We start from the raw sequence: 25650 nt of genomic DNA on the forward strand, positions 1-25650 counted from the left end.
TAACAACAAACACTCTTATTTTCTAGATCTACTGAGAGCTAGCTCTGAGAGAACAAAACAGTATTTTCAGTGTTTATGGTTCTTTACTGAAGCAGGTCTATTCGTTATCTAAGAACAGGAAAACAAAAGAATTCACAATATTCTTATCCCTTTTGACCTGAGCAATTAGTGAATATTTTGGGTCTTGTGAGTTGTTTCCATTAGGGGGAGAAATGGATGATGGAGTCAGGTATTTTTTTTTTTGACGCAATCCTGTTTACTTACAAAGAATGTACATGTAAGCAGAGTCAGGATGAGCTCCACCCTGACATCTGGTGGTGAGGTGTGGCAAGTTGTGGAAAAGAACTTCAGGGGTCGATCTCATTTGCATAGGCACACCCACCCTGCCTAGAATGAGGCCATAGTTGCCCACATGGTCACTTTGGCTGCTGTGGGATCCCCAGTGTCTCTGTTATTGGGGCAGGAAGAATAAATTGTTATTACCCTGATTATGGGAATCAAGGACAGTGGAACTGTACTTGGCCTTTCGTATGGTGGAGGGACTCGCCATCAACTCAGTAGCACTCACTAGGCAAGGGACATGGGTTCCAAAACTCTGTGAATTGAGAGACTGGCTGGGGATGGGTGTTAATACTTGGTGGTATGGGCCACCTGATGAGGGCCTTATGTGCTAATTGCATCTCCCTCCACTGTGGACTATCAGAGCTAATTTCAATTCCCTTAGGAGTCTAGTTACAGGCTGCTGAGCTGAATTCACTTTGGGCTAATGGTGCACCAGCACTGAGGCTCCCCTACTACAAGCTGAAATCACAAAAGAGCTAAACTTGCTAAGAGCTGAAATTACTGAGTGTTGTGTTAAGTAGTGGGGGAGCCTGAAGATATATGGTGGAGCAGTTTGCTGGATTGTGAGCAGAGCAGCTTCTTGGATTCCTAGAGTAGCTCATGGGGCGGCTGGCAGAGTGGAGCCCCATGGAGAGGTCAGGCCATCAGCTTTGGACCATGTAAGGTGCCCCTTAATGCCCCGCCCCTCAATCTCCACCCAGGTTGGGAGGTAAAACTCTGCAGATAAACTTTCGAACTCTGGGGCTGCCCTGACCAGGGACAGAGACTTTTGGGTCGTTGGACTTTTGGGACTTTGGGTGATTTGGGGTTGCTGGACTCAAAAACCAAAGGGAAAGGACATGCCCCAATTTGCTTGGGGTGGGTTTTTTGCTCATGCGTTGTGAATCCTGTTGGTGGTGTTTCCTCAACATAATGCCACATTGTTTCTCTCCGTTATTAAAATGTTTTTTGCTACAGACTATGTGCTTGCGAGAGAAGTATTGCCTCTTGGAGGCGCCCAGCGGGGGTGGTATATATTTGTCCCAGGTCACTGGGTGGGGGCTCAAGCCGGTTTTCCATTGTGTTATTGGAATGGAACCCCTAGATACTGAACCCGGCCCTTGTTGCTGCCAACTCTGACAGGCAGAAGGGTTACATACAGAAAGTTCTATTTCCCTAACGACAGCAGGAATAGTTTCTTGAGTCACAAATTCCAAGCCTCTTTCTATCCAGCAGTCTACCCAAAAGCTCTCTCTCGCTCTCTTTCTCTCTTTCTCAGCTTTTTCTGAGATCACCCTACAAATACTTCTTTGGGGCTCCTTTGTGCATCTGCGGTGTCACACTCCCTCTCTTTCTCCCCCCGCCCCGAACCCCATCCCCCTGCATTTGCATTCAGACCCCAGTAAAAGCCCCTTCCACTGTATGGCTCAACTCCTATTCCAGCTTTACTTGATGGTGACTTCTATTAAGTCAGCTATCTATTCCACAAAAGAGCCTGATTATTTTTACACTGATCCTGACTAAAGGACAACTGGTATGCCCACCAGCTTCAATAAGGCTTCCCCTTTCCCCAGCATAGCTACCTGTTTTCATGTTGTTTTTATAAATCTATATCTTGTACACTTCCACAAAACCCAGAGCATTCTTTTATTTTTACTAACCTGAAACAGGATATTGAATGCATAATTTCAGTTACACCAATGTAAATCTGTGGTAATTCATTAGAATTATTCCATATTTCTCCTGGTGGCAAAATATGTTAGCAAGTCACTTGAGAAAACATGACACTTTTTGATAATTGTTATAACAGATCACAAGCCCAGAGAATTGAGATAATCATTTTTGGTTGGAAAATGTTGATGCAAATTAAATACTTCGTGAATTTTTTCCCCCCATTTTCTAACCAGCCCAACAAGTAATGTTTATAGCCCCAAAACATAAGGGGCATTCAGAAGGGACAGCTCCAGGAATTTAGTAGAAAGAAAATCGTATGGTATTAAAGAGATGAGGAGGCTCTTTCTATAGCACTTAATTTCCAGCAGATTTGGATTCAACAAGTCAAATAGAGTGTGCTTGCAGGTATCAGTAAAGCTATTGCTACATGGATATCTTCCAAAGCAATTGCATGTTCCATTAAATAGTTATTCCCCACCCTTGCCTCAACCAGTGGTTCGAGGCGATAAGTTGAAGATAAACATCTGTCTCTCTGACAGTCAGCGTTGTTTCTTCTCCTTCTTTCTCTTCTCTTTACAGATGAGGCTGCAGGTAAGACCTGTGACCCGTGCCCGTCCCTGGCTGCTACTCAGATGGACAGCTCAGAGGCTGTGTCCAGGGCAGCCTTTTATAACCTTGCCCAGAAAACCCCTTAGAAAAGGCAGGAAGCCCCTCCTGGGAAACCCCGAGGAAAACTCGTTCTGACTGGAACTTGTTTACAACTTCCAGGAGAACTAAAAGAGCGGGAAATTGGACGTATCGTGCAAAACTCCATTTTGAAAACTATATGGATTCCTGTTGTAGGAAAGTGAGCCCTACCTAACAGAGGCTGGCAGAGTCTTCCTGAACAGAGTGATCAGAACGGAAATTTGACAATACTTAAATTATTTTAATCCCGAAGCTGTTACTTATTAGAGGCCTGATTCTGCCACGCTCATTTACATTAGTTAGTACTTTATTTCATGAGTAGTGCTCATGTAGTAAGATAATTCCATGTAAGTGTGATGGCCACCATCTTGGGGACCTCCAGAGTTGAGAGCACAAGATGCTAGAGCTTGAGCTAAAGAAACAAGGCTCTGTAGCTGGGGCCTGTCACAGCTCATATGCTCTGTGGCTCAGTAGAGTAGGACCTGTAACACACACACTCACTGCTGGGTTACAGAAGGGTGGGAAAATCAGGCCCCATGCCTGGTTGTGTGGGTGTGCAATGGAAACAGAGGATACAAAAAGCCCTTCCTCCCTCTCGTGTACCCACCAGCACAGCTGAAAGAGCCAAGAACTTATTCCTCAAAGGCAACGGCTGAAGGAGTGCTAGCATCACCAGTAGCAATACAAAATCCAAAGGGGCCTGAATTAGGCCTGAGGCCTTTCTGCACGGGCTGGTGGGTGTAGCCAGCATAGCCAGCCCTATGCCTCTGAAAAGGAAAGGCGGGAGCCACAGCTGAACTCCCAGCCAGAGCCCGTACGTGCTCCACCACTAGAGGCCCTGATGCAGCAAGCCACCCCCATACAGCAAAACAAAACTACTTCCCACATGGCATTAGGATGGCAAACGCTAATAGAGAAAGATGAGAACTTGCTATAACAGGGGTTCTCAAACTTCATTGCACCACGACCCCCTTCTGACAACAAAAATTACTATGCGACCCCAGGAAGGGGAATCAAAGCCTGAGCCTGCCCGAGCCCTAGCTCCCCTGGGCCAGAAGGGGCCATAGTCAAAACCCAAGGGCTTCAGGCCCAGGCAGGGGGTGGGGAGACCTGTAACCTAATCCCAGGGCTTCAGCCCAAGTCTGAGCCCTGCAGGGCTCAGACTTGGGCTTCAGCCCTGGGCCCCAGCAAGTCTAACACCAACCCTGGCGACCCTATTAAAAAGGGATCCCGACCCACAGTTTGAGAATCGCTGTGCAGTAACATGCACTGATTATTGGTGATACCTGTTTTCCTCACAAAGACATGCACAAGGTTACATGGAACTCATTTGTGCTGTACCTGTTCTATAGCTAAGTAAGAGTTTACTCTCTAGTGCTGGCAATGCATTTTCTTCCAATGGCATTAAATTCATTTGAAAAGGATGATGCAGTGTTTCTTGTTTTTATTTGGAAAATTCTGATGTCATTAAGTAGGTAGTTTCTAAAAATCTTTAATTTTTCAACATTTTATAGAATCATACTCTTGGGGATAGGAACAATTTAATTATTTGCTCCCTAAAGCAGTTTCTTGAAAGAGTTGCGTGAGTAATATCTACTTGTGTGAAAACTCAGTAGATAAAATCTTCAAAAATATACAGACTTCAGAGGGGGCATTACATCTCAGATGATAACTCGTGCTGAAGATTTGTCATAGCATTTTTTATCAAAAATCACGGCGCAATCATGCTAAATTTAGTAAAGTCACGGGTTTGATTTTTGATATTTTAAAACAAAAATGCCATGACAAACAAGGAGGAGGGGCCGAAGTGAGGTGGTGATGGGGATGGAGAACAAGCCTTCCCCACACTCACCCTGCAGTGGCAGCTCCTGTCCAGGGGCGGCAGGTTTGTAGAAATTTTGGTGGTACCCAGAACCCCCCCGCCACATACTCCACACACACACCTGCCTAAGGCTCTGGGAGGGAGTTTGGGTCGGGGAGGGGTCTGGGGTTCAGATGATTGAGGTGCACAAGGGGGTGGGGATGCAGACTCTGGGAGGGAGTTTGGGTGCAGGGGGTGTGAGGGATCGGGCTCTGGGAGGGAGTTTGGAGGTGCAGGGGTGAGGGTGCAGGAGGAAATTTGGGGGCCGAAGGGTGTGTTTGTGGAGGGGGTATGGGTGCTGGCTCTGGAAGTGGATGAGGGCATTTGATGCTTACCTGGGGCATCCCCTCTGGCTGCGGCTCCTAGGCGGGGCAGGCCGGGAGGGGGTGTCTGTTCACGCTGCTGTCTCCAGGCACCACCCCTGCAGCTTCCCATTTGCCGCAGGGACGTTTGGATCGGGGGCAGCACGCAGCGGCACAACCCCCTCACACAGGCTGCAAGGACCTGCCAGCAGCCACCTGGAACGAGCGTGGGGGAAGCTGCTCAGCCCCGCTGCACTGCTGTGTGGCGGCGGGAGCCCCAAAGCTGTTTTAAATCGCCCGGGGCGGCAGGTGGGGCCGGGGGAAGTGCAGGGGGAGTGTGTGTGGGGTGGGGGGAGGTGGGAAATTTTGCTGGAGCCGGGCCCCTGGGACAGGAATATTCCTGGTGCCCGGGCACCACAGGCCCATAGAACTCACCGCCCATGCTCCTGTCCTGCCTGGTTTTCCTTCCTGGGTAATGCAACCTGGTGCATGGGGTTGCAGCGATGCTCACGTTTGGCCGAGCAGCCCCTCCATCACAATGGGGAGCAGGGAGCCAGGCCTAGCTCCGCAGGGCAGGAGCCGTGACTGGACGGTGAGTTTATTAAAATCACAGATACAAAGACACATCACGGACAAATGATAAAATCATTGTATCCGGGATATTCTTTGCCTGCTGTGAAAAACCTACGGACTATCTTAATAGTTTGCATCTTTTTTCCTCTTCTAGAAGGGGGTGATGGGATTTTACTTGCTTTTGGAAATGCTGGTTATGAACTGAACCATTTCCATTCTTTAAAAACCTATTAAATGTTACTTACATTTAGACATGCCCCTGCTACTGTTGTCTCTGGGTGTATATAAATTTGGAACTCAGTGCTGCAAAAGCTTGCATTTGCATGTTGGATATGATTGTTGTTATTGGGTCTCTGCATATATATGCATGGTTGTAACCCAGTTCTTCCTCTCTTTGAACTTGAGCCTGCTATCCTGTGTTTGTGGCATCACTCTATTGTCATGGAAAAGAAAATATAGTAAATTCAGCATTATGGCGTAAAGGCAGCTTCTAGCAGGACTTCTGAGAGTTTTTTCAGTATTAAGTGATTTGCCTGAAATGTGTCAGGCTGTGTGTGCCCGCCTTTTCCCCCACAAGTACGATGGGATGACTTGTCTCACACAGGGGCTCTTGGGAATGCTTCTAAAGCACTCTGGAGACTAAAACAGCTGTACTAGTGTTCTTAAAAAGGGTAAAGGAAATGGGATTTAATTCTAATCCTGCTGAGATCACTTTCCAGTGTACAAAGGGGGCCTTGTCAGAGAGCCGCTTTTCAATGGGACGTTTTCTGGGGTCGGGTAGTGGTAGAGGTAGCGTGAATAGAGCTTAGCTGAATATTGGGGATAGAAGGCCTGTTTCTTGGTTGAGAAACTGTACCCTCTGCTATTCGGACTGAGTACCCCTTGACTTCACCACACCTGTGTTGGGATCTCCTTTCAGATGAATTCTGCCAGGGCCTGTATTTAAGGCTTTGCTGAAATTTCAAGGGAAGGGTGATAAGAACCAGTCTTCAGCTATTTTTGCTGGCAGAGTGGTGATTTGAAGAGAGCACTTTCCTTCTGTAGGAAAAGCTTTACAGGCAGTGGCGTAGCTAGGACAGGGAAACTGGGCGGGCAATGATGGGGCGGTTGGGGATAGGCAGACCTGCCTCCCCCGCCATCTCCAGCCGTCCTTCACTGCTCAGCAGGCACCTGACCATGAGGCTGCCTGGGGGAGGGCGGGGGTGTACCTTGCAGGGGCAGGGCTGGAGACCAGGGCAGCAGCATGTGGTGCTGGCAGGAGCGGGACACGGATGGACACCGACCCGGTGTTGGGAGTCCCAGCCTGTGGATTCGGGGGGCTCCAGCCCCGATCTGGGTGGGCCTGGATGCTAAGTGGGTGGGCCGCAGCCCACTCAGGCCCACCCATGGCTACAGCCCTGTCAGGTGCTTGCTGACTCCTAATCTAACACACAGATTAACGGTAAAGCTGCCCTGCATTAGGGTTTCATTGTGGGGGAATCTGCCAAGTTCTTCGAGTGCTTGCTCATGTCGATTCCAAGTAGGTGTGCATATGCTGCGTGCACAGTTGTCGGAAGGTTTTTCCCCAAGCAGTACCCGTCGGGTCAGCTGTGGAGCCCCCGGAGCTGCACCTTCATGGCGGTGTATATAGGTCCCTGCCGACCTGCCACCTCTTCAATTCGTTCTTACTGCCTGTGACGGTCGTTGGAGCTGTGTGTCTCTCTTGTCTCCGCAAGCAGTTTCCCCAGTGATTGGACTTTCTGTTAACCTGTAAATAGTTAATTAGTTAGTGTTAGTTTTCAGTAATTAGTTCAATAGAAGTGGGGGGTTCCCCGAACACCAATTCTCTCCCCTCTTGGGGTTCGGCACATGCCTCCATCCCAAGAGTTTAAGCCGTGCGGGACCTGCTACAAGCTCATGTCAATGGGTGACTCCCATGACTCCTGCCTAAAGTGTCTGGGGGAGGCACATCAAACAGATCGCTTCAAGATCTGCAAAGTTCTCCGCCTGAGAACAAAGAAAGAAAGGGACTTCAGGCTCAAAGAACTCCTTATGGAGGCAGCCCTCTGTCCCCTGCCGGCTCTGGGCGAGCAGGACTTGGCATTAAGCACCTCTGTACACAGCGCTCTGGCCTCTGTTAGAGAAACTACGGCTCGCACTCACTAGTGCCACCTAAGCAGCACAAGAAGACGAATAGAGGGCACTCACCCATGGTCAGAGCACTGAGTCTGACAGCATAAGCAGTATGCGTCCTGCGCAGGGATCAGCACCGTCGACTCTGGGCCTGCAAGAGAGATCTGTCAAGTCTGGTGCCGTTGGACTCTCCTGCTAGAGAGTGCCAGGTGGAGGAGCAGCAGCTCCCTTCCATCCTGGACACGTTTGAGGTGGCCAGGGACTTGATTGCCATGGTGGCACCACAGTTTCCCACCAGGCAAGATAGACCTCCGGCACCACAAGGCACGGCGCCGTCCAGAAGCAAGCCCATGATGATGAAGCTCTGCTCGCCTTCCCCACAGCACCATCCTCCAACACTGTCCTGCTTGGACCACCCTGCCAGATTGGCTGAAGAAGTTAGCTGTCTGGTTCTTAAACTCAGCAGCAGCAGTTGCTCGCTGGGTGCTCAGTGATTCTCTGCCTCCCTGTGCTCAGCTCTTGCCAAGCCCTGCTTTTGCTCTGCTCCTCCACAGCTTCAGCCCAGATCCTGTCCTACACCCAGCCTTGCTCCTGCCTCAGAACCAGCCCTGCTCCCAACTTCCCTGCCCCCGGTGATCTGGTTCTGACCCTTGGCTCTGATTCCTGACTCCAATTCTGTCTTGATTCTAGAGTGACCAGAAGTACCCGATTTTATAAGGACAGTCCTGATTTCGGGGTCTTTTTCTTATATAGGTTCCTATTACCCCCCACCCCGTCCCAATTTTTCACAATTGCTGTCTGGTCACCCTACTTGATTCTTGGCTCTAGCATTTGAATTCTGATTCTAGTTCTAATCTTTGGACCTGCTTCTTGGTTTTGGCCCTGTATCAGTCCCTGGTTTTGGCATTTGGACACTCACCACCAGGCATGACTGCCACTCTGACCACTATGCCTGACCGCCTACAACCCGGTCTCCTGACATGTGGTCAGTCTGGTTTGTGGGTTAACCATCACAAAGCTTGCCTTTGTGATCGATGGTTCCTCACACTAAAAGTATCACAACAATATTCAAGTTACTCCCAGTCCGAAAGGACCAATCACTTACCCCAAGTCAACAGCATTTCCGATTCTATATCAAAGAATGCTTGTAGCCAATCTGATAATAAATGTACTAAAGATTTATTAGTTAAGAAAAAGAAATGAGAGTTATTTACAGGCTTAAAGCAGGTAAACATACACACATACACGAGTTACAGTCTTAGACCTGGTCTACACTAGGAGTTGAGGTCGAATTTAGCAGCATTAAATCGATTTAACCCTGCACCCGTCCACACGACGAAGCCCTTTTTTTCGACTTAAAGGGCTCTTAAAATCGATTTCCTTACTCCACCCCCGACAAGGGGATTAGCGCTGAAATTGGCCTTGCTGGGTCGAATTTGGGGTACTGTGGACACAATTAGACGGTATTGGCCTCCGTGAGCTATCCCAGAGTGTTCCATTGTGACCGCTCTGGACAGCGCTCTCAACTCAGTTGCACTGGCCAGGTAGACAGGAAAAGGCCCGCGAACTTTTGAATTTCAATTTCCTGTTTGGTCAGTGTGGCAAGCTGCAGGTGACCATGCAGAGCTCATCAGCAGAGGTGACCATGCGGAGCTCATCAGCAGAGGTGACCATGATGGAGTCCCAGAATCGCAAAACAGTTCCAGCATGGACCGAACGGGAGGTACAGGATCTGATTGCTGTATGGGAAGAGGAATCCGTGCTATCAGAACTCCGTTCCAGTTTTCGAAATGCCAAAACCTTTGTCAAAATCTCCCAAGGCATGTAGGACAGAGGCCATAACAGGGACCCGAAGCAGTGCTGCGTGAAACTTAAGGAGCTGAGGCAAACCTACCAGAAAACCAGAGAGGCCAACGTCCGCTCCGGGTCAGAGCCCTGAACATGCCACTTCTATGATGAGCTGCATGCCATTTTAGAGGGTTCAGCCACCACTACCCCAGCCGTGTTGTTTGATCCTTCAATGGAGATGGAGGCAATACAGAAGCAGGTTTTGGGGACGAGGAAGATGATGATGATGAAGTTGTACATAGCTCACAGCAAGCAAGTGGAGAAACCAGTTTTCCCGACAGCCAGGAACTGTTTCTCACCCTGGACCTGGAGCAGGTACCCCCCAAACCCACCCAAGGCTGCCTCCCGGACCCGCCAGGTGGAGAAGAGACCTCTGGTGAGTGTACCTTTTAAAATAGCATACATGGTTTAAAAGTAAGCATGTGTAATGATTAATTTGCCCTGGCATTTGCGGCTCTCCTGGATGTACTCCCAAAGCCTTTGCAAAAGGTTTCTGGGGAGGGCAGCCTTATTCTGTCCACCAGTAGCTTTACCACTCCAGGCCAGTAGCACGTACTCGGGAATCATTGTAGAACAAAGCATTGCAGTGTATGTTTGCTGGCGTTCAAACAACATCCGTTCTTTATCTCTCTGTGTTATCCTCAGGAGAGTGATATCATTCATGGTCACCTGGTTGAAATAGGGTGCTTTTCTTAAGGGGACATTCAGAGGTGCCCATTCCTGCTGGGCTGTTTGCCTATGGCTGAACAGAAATGTTCCCAGCTGTTACCTATGGGGAGGGTGGAGGGACTAGCCACACACTGGGGGGAGGCAAAATGCGACCTTGGAACGAAAGCACATGTGCTATGTATGTAATGTTAATAGCAAGGTTTACCATGAAAGAGTGTACCCATTGTTCTATAAAATGTGTCTTTTTAAATACCACTGTCCCTTTTTTTTCCTCTCCACCAGCTGCATGTGTTTCAAGGATCACAGGATCTTCTCCTTCCCAGAGACTAGCAAAGATTAGAAGGCGAAAAAAACGCGATGAAATGGCCAATTTCAGCAAGGCCAATTTCAGCGCTAATCCCCTTGTCGGGGGTGGAGTAAGGAAATCGATTTTAAGAGCCCTTTAAGTCGAAAAAAAGGGCTTCGTCATGTGGATGGGTGCAGGGTGAAATCGCGATGAAATGTTCTCTGAGCTCATGGTGTCCTCCCACACTAACAGAGCACAGACGAATGTGTGGAGGTAGACAATGTCAGAGTGCAAGAAAGCACAAAATGACCGGGAGGAGAGGTGGCAGGCTGAAGAGAGTAAGTGACGGGCTGAAGCTGAAAGGTGGCAGCAGCGTCATGAGAGGAGGCAGGAATCAATGCTGAGGCTGCTGGAGGTTCAAACTAATATGCTCCAGCATATGGTTGAGCTCCAGAAAAGGCAGCAGGAGCACAGACCGCTGCTACAGCCCCTGTGTAACCAACCGCCCTCTTCCCCAAGTTCCATAGCCTCCACACCCAGACGCCCAAGAACGCGGTCCTGCGGCCACCTAGCCACTCCACCCCAGAGGATTGCCCAAGCAACAGAAGGCTGGCATTCAATAAGTTTTAAAGTTTTAAACTTTTAAAGTGCTGTGTGGCCTTGTCCTTCCCTCCTCCACCACCCCTCCTGGACTACCTTGGTAGTTATCCCCCTATTTGTGTGATGAATGAATAAAGAATGCATGAATGTGAAGCAACAATGACTTTATTGCCTCTGCAAGCGGTGATCGAAGGGAGGAGGGGAGGGTGGTTAGCTTACAGGGAAGTAGAGTGAACCAAGGGGCTGGGGGGTTCATCAAGGAGGAACAAACAGAACTTTCACACCGTAGCCTGGCCAGTCATGAAACTGGTTTTCAAAGCTTCTCTGATGTCCAGTGCGCCCTGCTGTGCTCTTCTAACCACCCTGGTGTCTGGCTGTGCGTAACCAGCAGCCAGGCAATTTGCCTCAACCTCCCACCCTGCCATAAACGTCTCCCCCTTACTCTCACAGATATTGTGTAGCACACAGCGAGCAGTAATAACAGTGGGAATATTGGTTTTGCTGAGGTCTAACCAAGTCAGTAAACTGCACCAGCGCCCTTTTAAAAGTCCAAATGCACATTCTACCACCATTCTGCACTTGCTCAGCCTATAGTTGAACAGCTCCTGACTACTGTCAAGGCTGCCTGTGTATGGCTTCATGAGCCATGGCATTAAGGGGTAGGCTGGGTCCCCAAGGATAACTATAGGCATTTCAACATCCCCAATGGTTATTTTCTGGTCTGGGAATAAAGTCCCTTCCTGCAGCTTTTGAAACAGACCAGAGTTCCTGAAGATGCGAGTGTCATGTACCTTTCCTGGCCATCCCACGTTGATGTTGGTGAAACGTCCCTTGTGATCCACCAGAGCTTGCAGCACTATCGAAAAGTACCCCTTGTGGTTTATGTACTCGCCGGCTTGGTGCTCTGGTGCCAAGATAGGGATATGGGTTCCGTCTATGGCCCCACCACAGTTAGGAAATCCCATTGCAGCAAAGCCATCCACTATGACCTGCACATTTCCCAGGGTCACTACCCTTGATATCAGCAGATCTTTGTTTGCGTTGGCTACTTGCATCACAGCAGCCCCCACAGTAGATTTGCTCACTCCAGATTGATTCCCGACTCACCGGTAGTTGTCTGGCATTGCAAGCTTCCACAGGGCTATTGCCACTCGCTTCTCAAATGTGAGGGCTGCTCTCATCTTGGTATTATTGCGCCTCAGGGCAGGGGAAAGCAAGTCACAAAGTTCCATGAAAGTCCCCTTACGCATGCGAAAGTTTTGCAGACACTGGGAATCGTCCCAGACCTGCAACACTATGCGGTCCCACCAGTCTGTGCTTGTTTCCCGAGCCCAGAATTGGCGTTCCACCGCATGAACCTGCCCCATTAGCACTATGATGCCCACATTGCCAGGGATGCTGGGCGAGATGGACCACTGGTCTGACCCCATATGGCAGCCTATGTTTCTATGTTCTCAAGTTACACACACATGGCAGGGGAGGGGGCAAAACACACAATCCCTCATGCACCTTCAGGAGCTTCTAGCCTGGCAGGAGGGAATGAACAAAGCCTGCAGGCCCAATGTGCACAATACCCTGTGCACAATAACTCGATCCAGCCACCCCCTCTGCCCCCCGCAAGAAAGCTGGGGACTTGGACTTTAATTAAAGTGAAGATATATTTGCCATTAAAATAAACTAACATTGGTGGCCAGGGCATTGGCAGTTGTGAGCCAGATCTAATGCTGCAGTAGCCAGCGTGAATGCTGGACACAAACCCCAGGAAAGACACAGCATTAACAAGTCCAGAGCAGTTCTCCCTAGTTCTCACGGGGCTTGGAACACCCAGGCACCCATGTGGGGTGCAGAAGGTGCGAACCACAGCAGCCATGCTAAGCCTGGAGGGTTATTCCATCTCCACCTCCTGCACAGGGAGCTGCTGTTCATTTCTCACCCACGGTACCAGCTCCAGCATGTGCGGGTCATAAGTCCATTTAGGGAAGATGCGCTTGTACAGATTCAGCAGCACCATGTCCTGGGATTTCAGTTGCCCATCAAAATGACACTTCATGTGACCAAAGGTGCTGTACACACAGATCTAAGCTGGCCTTTGGAGAGACATACTAGCTGTCCCAGGGGACTGACACAGAGAGAGGAGCTTGGCTAGGTAGCACCATAACAGCGGCCTGCCTGAATTCTGACCTTTCTTTACCATGGCTTCGCTGTGCTACCATAAGGCTTCCTGCTGTTGTGTTCCAACACACAAGAAGCTCTGACCTCTTTTGAAAAGGCTGCCTGGTGTTACGACAAAGACTTGCTGAGGTGCAACGATCCCTGCCAAGGGCAGGGTCTGAAGAGGATTCTATTTCACTTGGAGCCCTTGGGCAGAGCCCACGGTATGAAGCAGGCATGCTGGAGCCCAGAGGCTCAGTCTGAGGCACTGAGGGCATAGGACTTACCTTTAGGGAAGAGTGGAAGCCTGTGACGTTCCCCTGGGGTTATCTGGAACAGTGATCTGCTAGGTCATTCCAATCCTTGACTCTGGGAGCCAGCCTTACCCCGCTCTGCTGTGACAACCCCCACTCCGGGGCTGTTCACACATAGCCTGTGGCATGGAAGCTGCTCCTTGGATTGTGCAACTGAATGACACGAGCCAATATCTCCGGGCCCAGACACAACCCTAGGAACCTCCTTCTTGCCTTGTCCAGTTATGCCCGCTGGACGCTGCAAGCTTATATGGGTTCATCAATTTAACAAAGGAATTGATAGGTACCATACTTATTCTGCCAAGGCGAGTTCCGGACACACTGCAAACCAAATGCACTGATTCAGGTAGAATAAAGAAACAGATTTATTAACTATAAAGCTAGATTTAAGTGATTACAAGTTAAAGCATAACAAAATCAGATTTGGTCAAATGAAATAAAAGTAAAACGCATCCTAAGCTGATCTTAACACTTTCAATGTCCTTACAAACCTAGATGCTTCTCACCACAGGCTGGCTGATTACTTTTCATTCAGGCTCTCCTCTTTGGTCAGCTCTTCAGTTGCTTGGTGGTGTCTGTCAACGTTGGTGGAAGACAGAGAGCATGATAAAAGGGAGAGATATTTTGCCATGTCCTTTCTTTCCTCCTGCCATCTTCAGAGTCAAGTGAGCATTACCTCATTGAAGTCCCAAACTGCACAAAGGAAGGGGGTGACTCCCTCCAGGGTCTAACACAGGGGTCTCAAACACGCGGCTTGTAGGTTTATTTAATGCAACCCACCAAGCTCCCCGCCCTGCTCCCCCAGTTATTTCCTGCAGCCCGCCAAGCTCCCCTCCTGCCGCTCCTCCTCCCCCCAGCACACCGCATCCCTGCTCCTCTGCTTACCTCCAGGTGCTTCCTGCCGCCAAACAGCTGTTTGGTGGTGCTTAGCGCTTTCCTGAAGGGAGTGGGGAGGAGCAGGGAGCTGTGCACTCGGAGGAAGAGGCGGAGAAGAGGCGAGGCAGGGGTGGGGATTCAGGGAAGGGGTTGGAATGGGGGTTGGGAAGGGGCGGGGCCTTGTGGAAGAGGGGGGCTGTCAGTGATGCAGCCCTCGGGCCAATGTACTAGTCCTCATGTGGCCCTCCTGGTGATTTGAGTTTGAGATCCCTGGTCTAACAGATTATTTTGTTGCTGCCTGAGCTAGTATCCATTGTTCCTGTGAGGCTGGGCTGGGCTGGTCCCATCCTTGCCCTCACAAGGTGCGAACTGCCTCTCTGTTCATGTTTTTGCACGGGCTTGCTTTAAGCCATGAGGATACATTTTCAGCCGCATAACTAGAAACATGAAATTATAACCTTAATATAACATTACTCTAACAAACATGCTCAGTGCATTCTGAGCCTTCTGAAGACACCCAACATGACAAACTTTGCATTGGATACCACGTAATCATTTTATAAAGATGAACATGGGGATGTAGGATGTTCCTCTGAGGTACAGAGCATCACAGACATCTACAACAATGCCATTTGAATGCCTGTTTTCACTTTCAGGTGACACTGTATTTAAGAAGTGGGCAGCAATATCTCTTGTAAATGTAAACAAACTTCTTTCTCTTAGCAATTGGCTGAATAAGAAGTAGGACTGAGTGGACTTGTAGGGTCTAAAGTTTTTCATTGTTTTGTTTTTGTGTGCAATTATGCAACAAAAAACCCCAATAACATTTGTAAGTTGCACTTTTATGAGAAAGAGATTGCAGTACAGTACCTGTATGAGGTGAATAGAAAAATACTATTTTTTCCATCATTTTTACAAAGCAAATATTTGTAATAAAAAATAATAGAGTGCTGTTTACTTTGTATTATGTTGTAATTGAAATTGATATATTTGAAAGTGTAGGAAAACATCCAAAATATTTAATATGTTACAATTGGCATTCTATTGTTTAACAGTGCACTTAATTGCAATTAATTGTGGGACTTAACTGCAATTAACTGAGAGCCCTAATTTAAATAAGTGTTGAAAAATTAAGGAGGGTGCAGAAAGGGGTTTAGAAATGGTTCAAGGGCTGGAGAATGCCTTCAGTGCCTTCCAGTGAGACCCAGGGAGCTCAGGCTGTTCAGTTTATCAACACAATTGAGAGGTATCGGAGTACCTCCCTTGGGAGAAATACTGGGATCTAAAAGGCTCTTCAGTCTAGAGGAGAAAGTTAGAGCAAGAAGCTGTATCTGAAGGTGAAAGCAGACAGACACAGGGGAAGGGGATCGATTATCCTTCTCTTGGGCTGGGTCTTCAAATCCAGCCTGGAGGCCTTTTGGAAGATGCTTTAGTCAAACAGGTTACTCGGCTTGATATGGGGGTAACATTGAAATTTTTGGGCTGTGATAACTAGGTCAGGCTATAAGGGGCCACTAGATCTTAGGAGGCATAAGAACGGCCATACTCGGTCAGATCAGTGGTCCATCTGTCCCAGTATCCTGTCTTCTGTCAGTGGCCAATGTCAGGTGCCCCAGAGGGAATTAACAGAACCAGTAATCATCAAGTGATCCATCCCTTATCGCTCATTCCCAGCTTCTGGCAAACAGAGGTTCGGGATGCCATCCCTGCCCATCCTGGCTAATAGTTGTTGGTGGCTGTTCTTATGCCTCTTAAGATCTATGCTCCATGAACTTACCTAGTTCTTTTGAACACCGTTATAGTCTTGGCCTTCACAACATTCTCTGGCAAGGAGTTCCACAGGTTGACTGTTGTGTGAAGAAATACTTCCTTTTGTTTGTTTTAAACCTGCTGCCTCATAATTTCACTTGGTGACCCTTAGTTCTTGTGTTATGAAAAGGAGTAAATAACACTTCCTTATTCACTTTCTCCTCACCAGTCATGATTTTATAGACCTCTATCATATCTCCCCTTAGTCGTCTCTTTTCCAAGCTGAAAAGTCCCAGTCTTATTAATCACTCCTCATAGGCAATGAAGGGTTCATTCCACCCAAACCATCTTTGTTGGGTAGGAAGAGTAGATAGGAAATGCACTTTTCAGAAGTGCACTGGGGCACTTGTCAGGCCATCGACATGGTCACAAAAGCAATTAAAGGTCTGCCTCTTCTGGAAGCAGAGAACACAACCACACTGTTTATACAAAGGGAGATTTTATTTCTCAGTTTGGACACTAAGAACATGTCTAAAACAGCCCAATGATTTCAGTCAGACCAAAGCATTCCAGTCCCCAGGAGACTCCATTGTTGTAGGCCACAGGCAGAGAAGAGAAGAGACCGAGGTGTTGCCAATGCCCAAGGTCCCTGCCAGGGCAGGAAATTAATTAGGTAGGATCTGCCCAGATGATCCCAGCAGGTGATCCCTGCTCCCTGCTGCAGAGGAAGGGGAACACCTGCCCCACCCATCAGGTATCTGCCAGTCTGATGTGGGCAAAATCCTCCTCAATCCCAAATTGCCAAATCGTGACTCTGAGCATGTGAGAATGACCCACCAGCCGGGCATCTACATAGGGGATTCCACACAGCACAGCTGGATTGGTTTCTGGGCAGGAGGGCTGCATTGGGCAGTGAGGGGTCTGCACCTGGGACCTCAGCTACTGTACAAAGGACACTGTTGCGCCTCCTGGCTCCAGTAGGGGCTAATCAGCCCTATGTCTCCTGGGCTTAGGAGCTTCTTCTCTGAAAATCCCTGGCTGAGGTAGGTGGGGGAACCCAGATTGGCCCTGGATCCAGGCAAATCATGATGGTTTTGCTCTGGATTTGGGGCTCTGTCCAAGCATAAAACTGCAGGCAGATCTAGGAGATGCACACAGGCCCTGCGAGCAGAGCTGATGAGCTACACATCTGTCTAATACACACACACACACTCATATATGCAGTCACACCCACAAGCACACATGCTCTCTCTCTCACACACACACACACACACTTCTGTGCTTGGCACTTGTGGTTCTTCTCTGGCCCTGTATTTCCTCCCCGGGCCTCTGCCCCTTTCATCGACACACTAAATAAACCTTCACCTGAGCATTTTGTTCTGGGGGCTCAAGCCTTTGACCCAGAGACCCATGTGCAGGGGTGAAAGTAAGGTGGTAGGGCAGGTACGGCACACCGGTAAAAAGTGACTGCCGGTACCAGCCCTTACAGCTGACTTTAAAGCGCTGCCATGGCACCACTTTAACGGACCCTGCTTAAAGCGCTGCCATGGCAGTGCTTTAACGTTGTTGCCCCTTTTGCGCCCCCATTGGCGGCCCCTTTTGCGCCCCCCCATCAGGACTGCCAACGGGGGGGGGGGGGCACAAAAGGGGCAGCGACGTTAAAGCGCTGCCGCGGCAAAGGACCCTGCTTAAAGCGCTGCCGTGGCAACACTTTAATGTCGTCTCCCCTTTTCCATCTCCCTGGGCCACCGACGGCGGCGGGGGGGGGGGGGGGGGCACAAAAGGAGCAGCCGCCCCGGGGCTGGCGATTTAAAAGGGTCCAGGCTCCACATCAGTGGCCGGAGCCCCGGGCAGCGCAGGCCAGGCAGCGCAGATGGGCTGGGGGATGCTAAGCCCCAGGCCCACCCCTTCTGCCCAAGACCCCAGCCCTTCTGGTGGGGGCTGAAGCCACGCCCCCCCCCGTAATGGTAAGAGATCAATTTTACTTTCACCCCTGTCCATGAACCCCAAATCACACAGCCCCCTGAGCTCCCCTGCATTCCCTTCCCATAGACTGCCATGCCCAGCTCCTGGTTGCCCCCTTTGTATCTGCCCTCCTTTACCTCCGTATTTCTGCAGTGTTTCCATCACCCTGGGGACCTCATAGGAATCCTGTAGCTCCATGTGAACGGCCTCTGGCTCCTGAAGCTTCACACTGTGGCTCCTAAGGAGAAGACGTTAGCTATTTAGCATACAACAGCCAGCCATAGGGCCCATCTATGATGCCTCTAACAGGAACACAATGGGGACCTGAAATGTCTCTCCTACCTGATCAACGTGCTTTTCACATCCTAAAGGGAGAGAAAACACAAAGCAATTAAAGGTCTGCCTCTTAGTGAGGATTTTCAATGCCAAGCCAGATCTTTGCCCAGCCAGTCCAGCATCCTGCCTTCTCCAGATTCATCTCTCTCTCTCACTCTTCCAGCCTTTGCAGCCCAAGGAAGCCCATGGCTAAGGACTTCCCTAATGTACAGGGCCTGGGACCCAGATCCTCCATGGTATTTAGGTGCCTAACTCCCACTGATTTCAATACCTTAAATACCTTGAAAAATCTGGGCCTGGGAACATAAAGAAGAAGCTCGACTTTCATTTTTTAAAACATTCAGTTTCTTCTTCTCTTGCAAAGAGGCTTGGAAATGTACCTGGTAGAAAACAGCCACCAGGGGATGGATGGTGAGTGGTCAGGGTACCAGCCTTGGGCTCAGGAAATTGAAGTTCAGTTTCTGGCTCAGCCATTCACTGCTTGGGTGAATCACTGAGTCTCTCTGGCCCTCAGTGTCTGTACAATGGGGATAACAGCACTGCCTTATTCACAGGGTGTGTGAGGATAAATGCATTGAAGACTGTGAGGCTCTGACACCAGGGCAGCCAGATAAGTGCCACTGAGAGAGAGGGCTCTTAACTGCAGCGTGAAGCACCAACTGCAGCAACCCAGCTCCCAGCCCTGTCTTGCACAGCACTGTGCCTTGTTGTGGCCTCAGCAGATCATGCCTTTCTGAAACTGGACTTAATCAGGAGGTATGGGGGGCGGTCTCCAGCGAGCGCAGAAAGAGTCTCGGGAGTCTCAGGATTTCCAATGGTATTGCTGGAACACAAAGTGTTACTGATCCTCCCAACCAATGGTCTCATTGAGTCACTCCGATGCTAAGCAAGCAGGAAGGTCCCTTGGGACTGGCAGCTGGCTGGCTTGAAGTAGCTGAAAACGGCCCATGAGACCGGGGGTGTTACTGAAAATTAAACGTTCTTAGACCCACAGAGGTCACAGCCAGGAGGTACCATTCTGACCATCCAGCATCGCCCAGGTCAGAGGCTCCCCACAGTGACCCCAAAGCATAGGCACCAACTCCATGGGTGCTCCGAGGCTGGAGCACCCATGGGGAAAAATTAGTGGGTGCTCCGCACCCACCGGCAGCCAAGCTCCCCTCCCCCCTGTCCCACTTCCTCCTCCGCCTACTCCCCTGAGCGCGCTGCGTCCCCGTTCCTCCACCTACCTCCCAGCACTTCCCATCCAGCTGCCACCAAACAGCTGTTTGGCCGCTCTGGGGGGGGGAGAGGAGGAGTGAGAACGTGGTGCGCTCAGGGAAGGAGGCAGGGAAGAAGCAGGGCCAGGGCAGGGATTTGGGGAAGGAGTCGGAATAGGGGCAGGGAGGGGGTGGAGTTGGGGCAGGGACTTCGGGGAAGGAGTTGGAATGGGGGCAGGGCAGAGGCGGGGCCTCATGGAAGGGGTGGAGTCGGGGTGGGGCTGGGGGCAGAGGGGGGTTGAGCACCCACCGGCAGGAGCAGAAGTCAGCACCTATGCCCCAAAAGGGCCTTGGGAGGCTGCTCCAGTGGCTGCTCCCCTTCCCTGTTACAAACCTCCCCACAGTGAGTGGGCAGCCAGGCGGCAGGAAGCACTGGGAGGGAGGGGGAGGAGCAGGGACACGGCGCACTTGGGAGAGAGGGAGGAGGCGGGGCGAGGGGAGCTTGGCTGCCGGTGGGTGCTGAGCACCTGCTAATTTTTACCCTGTGAGTACTCCAGCCCCGCAGCACCCATGGAGTCGGCGCCTATGCCAAACATGACTGCTGTAATCACCTAAGACTGAACTGGGGAAGAAATGACTGAACCCAGGTTAGCGGGTGTCTGGCCTGTGAAAGAAATACTTGGAGTTTTAAGATGAAAGCAAGAGCAGCTTGCCTTCAAGAACCTCTGCAATCTGCCTAAAACAACCTTTAGGGTGAGAATTTGCTAGTTAAAACCAGTTTCTTTAGTATATTAAACTTAGCTTGTGTGTTGGTTTCATTTGTTAGGTAATCTGCTTTGATCTGTTTGCTATCCCTTATAATCACTTAATAAACTCGTTTTTATTTTATTTTCTCTAAAACCAGTTTGTGGAATTCATAACTGGGGTGGGGGGCAAAAAGCTGTGCATATCTTACTCCACATTGTGGGAGGGAGCAGATTTCAATGAGCTTACGCTGTACAGTTCTCTGTGCAGCGCAAGATGATACAATTTTGGGTCTACACTCCAGAGGCGTTGTACATTTGAGTGCTGGGCAATTCCCTAGCTGAGCGTCCCAGGCAGAGCAGATCTCAGCATCTGGGTGAATATAACCGCCGCTGGGTGTGTTCCTACCTGTGTGTGTGCTGGAAGGGGGCTTGAGAGCCTGTCACAGCAGCACAGAGTAAGGGGAACCCAAGCTGGTGGGACAGGCGGGCTCAGTGGTATCCCAGTCCCATATGGCACCCGGAGGAAGCTCATCACACCATGAGAGGGGCTCTCACCTTGAGCAGGTCAGTGGCTGGCTGCTGGCACTTCTGCTCGATCTCCGTTATCAGCTGGGCCAGGCTAGAGCTCTGCTCTACCAGGAACGCCGCATTCCCCCGAAGCTTCTGCAGAGTCTCCTCCTCCTCCTCCTCCAGCCTGCACACAAGCAGCTGCTCTTCCTCTTCTAGAGCCCGATGGCGCTTGGCAAACTCAGCTACAATGAGCTTTTTCTGCTCCCTCACCTTCTCCTGCAGGGGCAGAAACCATGTGAGGGAGGAAGGAACCCCAGTGGGGTAAGGCCAAATTTGACAACAGGGCAGTTTGCTGAGGGTTATGGGGTAGTAGGTAGTAGGCTGGTGGGCTGTTTCCTGGGGATCTGTAGGTGGTGGGTTGGGCACAGGCCATTTACTGGTGGTCTAAAGGTTGTGGGTTGGGAACCATGGCCCATTTGCTGGGGGTTTAAAGGAGAAGGGTTGGGCCCTGTGGGATCTTTTATGCCAGGGGTGGCCAAATTGGTTCATGAGCCGCATGTGGCTCTTTTAGCATTAAAGTGTGGCTCACAGAGCCTCCCCACATTCCCCCCGCTCCCCCATTCTCCACCTACCAGACTTCAGCAGGGAGCTTGGGACCTCTGCCTTGCAGTGGGATGGTGGGGTAGAGGTTTCTGCACAGCAGGGATGGGGGTCTCAGGGCTTCAGCAGGAGTGGGGCTGAAGCCCCAAACCCCGGCAGGCACCTCCTGTGGGGCTGAAGCCCCGAGCACCGGGCCCGAAGCCCCGAGCACCGGGCCCCAGCTCTTGAACTTCTGAAGATTGTCGTATGTGGGTCAGAGGGCCGGTAAGCTTGGCCACCCCTGTTTCATGCTATAATAATATGCTCCTAGCACACTGTAACAAACTGCCCCTTTGTCCCTGCTGTTGTCCCCCTTGCCCCTAGGGTGCCCCTCCATTCATTCTGTCATCCCCACTTGTCCCTGCCATCATGCCACCATGCCCCTTAGCCTCAACCCTCCCCACCCTCTATTCTTGAGCTATTAATGGCGCTGGTGGAAATTGTTTGTGCTAGAGGTTTTCCCACAGAAAATGGCTGTTTGGTCAGCTCCAGTGGGTGAGGCTACACAGGCAGTGGGCAGGAATGGCTCCTGCTCGGCACACAGTTCCTGCAGTTCCAGCTCTGGGCACACAGACTCCTCTGGGCTCATCTGCACTGGCATGCCACCTCGGCCCCACAGCAGGGCAGGAGGGAATGCCAGCCAAAGGATAATGGAGCACAGTGATTGCACAGCCACGAGCTCCGCAGCCTGATGAACCAGCCAGAGGTAAGGTCCACTCTACATGGGCAGGGGCAGTGCACATCCCCCTGCGCCCCGCCTTCCCCCACACACACATTATGCAACCTGTGGGCGGGATTGAAAGGTTGAGATCTACCCTCCCTTGTTTGTTTGCCAACAAGATGCCAATTGATGTCAGTTGCAGGTGTGGGTATTTTTGTGTCGTGGACATTTGTCTGCTGGCAAGTGGACTGAGAACCGCCCCAAACTCAGTCCATGAGTCACTAGAGAGATCATCAGCCAGCAACAACTTTCAGTCACTGCTGGATTGGACCTGGAAAGGGGTGAAAGACTCCATATCCTATCATCAGCCCTTGAGCCATGCAGTCCCCACTGCAGTGTGCCATGGGCTCTACAAAGCCCCTCCCAGCTATGTGTAACTAATGGGCTGGCTCTGGCTAAGCCTATCCGGCTGGCCTGGTGCAGCAGTACTTTGGTTCCATGCCATGCCAACAGGGCCAGGAACGCCTCAGAAACGCCATGGCAGGGAGTCAGACTGAGCCATGCACCACGAAGCTGGGCCCTGCCCCCCCTCGGACGGAGCAGAGCTGGGAGCAAGCCCAGTACAAGAGCTGCTCAGACTCTGCGGTGACACAGCACTTCCTGGTCCCTCGGATTGTGCAATGGGCAGGGCTTGCACAACTGCCTGGGCAGGACAGTTTGAAAGTGACTCAATCAGTTTCCAGGATACTGGGGAAACAGATTCATTTGCAAAATGTGGGGGGCTCCAACTATTAACAGAGCTGGGTTTGGGGGACACACACATTCCAAGCAGGCCTCACACCTTGCCAGAGGGGCCCATTATGATAAACTGTTGTGATTGAGGTAAGCTAGCCTCAGGCTGGCAGCAGAGGCTGAGGAGTGTGACTGTGATGTCATTCTGCTGTATGCTCTTCTCCTGGGAACAATGCAGCAACGGTGCCCTCCCCCGCTCTGCCAGACTTATGTCATAGTCCCCTCTGGAGGGAATTTTCCACTCGTGTCCCACCGGGATGCTCCATTATAGTCTTGGGGCCTGATTCTGATCTCAGTTACACAGGGAAAAATCAGGAGCCACTGGAGTTAAATTGAAGTAAAACCAATGTGAGCAAAAAATCAGGTACTCAGTGTGAATGTCCCCCCTTAGCAAATGTGCCAGACCCTCATGCTATTGCTTGGGGCACCCAGTCCCATGGCACAGGGGAGGCTGTGGTGGGATCACACTCACGACACCTGCCTTCCACTGGGCGGTTTTCTTCCCCTCTTGGGCCTGGAGCTTTGCAATCTCTCCCATCACTTGTCTCAAAAGATCCAGAGCTTCCTGCAGTTTCATCTGTGGGGAGAAAATGGGGCTGAATCCTCCCAGTGCCCACTTAGAATTATAGAATCATAGAATGTCAGGGTTGGAAGAGACCTCAGGGAGTCATCTAGTCCAACCCTCTGCTCTAAGCAGGACCAACCCCAACTAAATCATCCTAGCCAGGGCTTTGTCAAGCCGGGCCTTGGAGATTCCACCACCTCCCTAGGTAATCCATTCTACTGGGGGGCTCAAAGAAGGATTCCGAAATGGGGCTCCAATGGCTACAGAGAACCGCTCCTCGACCTGTGGAGCATTGGGTAAGGGCATGGGTCCCTCACAGCATCCTTCACTCCCATAGCGACCATTGAACTAGTCAGGGGAAGAAGCAGAGAGGCTGGCACCCCAGGGCTGTCACAGGTGACTGGGCAGGGGTCCTGCTCCCCTCTTCTCGGCAGTTATCCATTCCAAAACAAGGGCTCAGGCTCGGCTCCAGGGGACAGTGGTGAGTGCACAGCCACCTAGGGTCTGGCTCTGCCGGGGGGGCAGCAGTGAGGGGTCAGCTAGATGGGGCCCGGCTCTGGGTTGGGAGGCAGCAGTGAAGGGTCAGATAGACGGGGCTCCCCGCCAGGGGGCAGCAGTGAGGCGGAGGCCAGACAGGACTCACCTCCAGGTAGCAGTGGTGAGGGGGAGGCCAGATGAGGCCCGTCTCCAGGGAGGGAGTCATAGGTGCTGGAACTGCGGGTGCTGGGGTGCGGCAGCACCCCTGGCTTAAAGTGGTTTCCATTTTATACAGGGTTTACAGTGTGGCTCAATGACTCACTATACAAATTGTTCCAGCACCACAGTGAGGGGGAAGATAAACAATGCTTGTCTCCGGTGATCAGTGGTGAGGGGGTGGCTAGACGGGGCTCGCCTCCAGGGAGTGGTAGTGAGGGGGTGGCTAGACAGGGCTCGCCTCCAGGGGGCGGCGGTGAGGGGGAGGCCAGATGGAGCTCATCTCTGGAGGGCAGCAGTGAGGGGGAGGCCAGAGCCTGGCTTCACAAGGCAGTGGTAAGGGGGCAGACAGCCAGTGCCCAGCTCTGTGGCAGCAGTGGTGAGGGGCCCAGCTCCAGGGCCAGTAGCAGTGTAGAACCATGTCCTCCATCAGTTTGTTCACATGCTCTTGGGCTGGGTGCCCAACCTGCTCAAGCAGGGGGTGGGGTCGCAGCCTGGGAAGCTCTGTGTTGGGGAGAGAGCCCCTCACAGCTGCTCTGTGGATGCCCTCTCTGGCTGAGAGAACTCCGTTCATGGGCTCTGGAGAATGGAGAACTCCATGGCTACAGATGGGACCCCCTAACCAGGGCCCAGGGCTTAGGTCAGAGACAGGCACCTTCCCTGTCTAAAACCCCAGGCAGGAACCACAGCCCAGGCTCCTAAGAGCCCAGAACTCAGGGGACTGGGAATGGGGGTGGAGCACATCCCTGGAGCTTTGCCCAACAGCCCCGACCCCTCTCATGGCTCTGGCTAGTTGGATGCTTGTCACTGCTCCTACCTTGTAGTCCTGGGCAGCCTCCTCGATGGGGATCACAGTGTGGGAGCGGTGCACCCGGGACTTGTCGCACACCAGGCAAATGGCCTCCCCATCATCCTCGCAGAAGAGACGCAGCTTCTTGCCATGCTTCTCACACAGCTTCTCCTTGGGTTCCTTGCCTGGCTGCAGTGCCAACTGCTCAATGCCCTCCACAATGTTCGCCAGCTGCCTGTTGGGCCTAAACGTGGTCTGAAGGAACCCTCCTCTGCACTGAGGGCAGAAGAACACCTCAGTTGTGGAGCCCTCCCACCTCTCGCAATAGTCAGTGATGCACACACAGCAGAAGTTGTGCCCGCAGTCGATGGTCACAGGGTCCCTCAGATACTCCAGGCAGATGGAGCAGGACACTTCGTCTTGGAGCTTCTCCATCAGGTTATTTCCTGAGGCCATGGCTGCTGCATTCAGAATATTTCCACTTGCAGGGCTGCCAACCAGTCAGCAACAGGAGTTCCTCCTTCCTGGCTTTCTCTAGCAGGGTTGCAGCAGGAGGGGCTGGAACAGGGAGGGACGGGCACTGGGGAGTGGGGGAGGGACTAGAAGCTGCTGAGCACTGCGGATTTGTTTTTGATTGCAATTTCCCCCTTGGAAGCCCTCAGTGGGTTTTATTGCTGGGAATTTCCTCTCCAGATTCGCAAAGGCATCAGAAGGGAAACAGCTCTGGCAAT

At 51.2% G+C, this 25650-nt stretch overlaps 1 protein-coding gene across 1 annotated transcript in view; it reads right to left on the bottom strand.

Annotated features, from left to right (window-relative positions):
• Positions 1-25446, bottom strand: part of LOC140900690 (E3 ubiquitin-protein ligase TRIM58) — a 496272-nt gene extending 470826 nt beyond the window's left edge. The window contains exons 1-5 of the mRNA XM_078849696.1: positions 24947-25446; positions 23347-23448; positions 20825-21052; positions 18331-18353; positions 18126-18226 (exon numbers count right to left, since the gene is read on the bottom strand). Coding sequence (XP_078705822.1) covers positions 18126-18226; positions 18331-18353; positions 20825-21052; positions 23347-23448; positions 24947-25375 — 883 coding nt within the window. The 5' untranslated portion in view covers positions 25376-25446. The remainder of the gene's footprint in view (positions 1-18125; positions 18227-18330; positions 18354-20824; positions 21053-23346; positions 23449-24946) is intronic.
• Positions 25447-25650: the final 204 nt, after the last annotated feature.

The sequence above is a fragment of the Lepidochelys kempii genome, chromosome 20, assembly GCF_965140285.1.
Source record: "Lepidochelys kempii isolate rLepKem1 chromosome 20, rLepKem1.hap1, whole genome shotgun sequence".
In the NCBI taxonomy this organism is placed as follows: Eukaryota; Metazoa; Chordata; order Testudines; family Cheloniidae; genus Lepidochelys; species Lepidochelys kempii.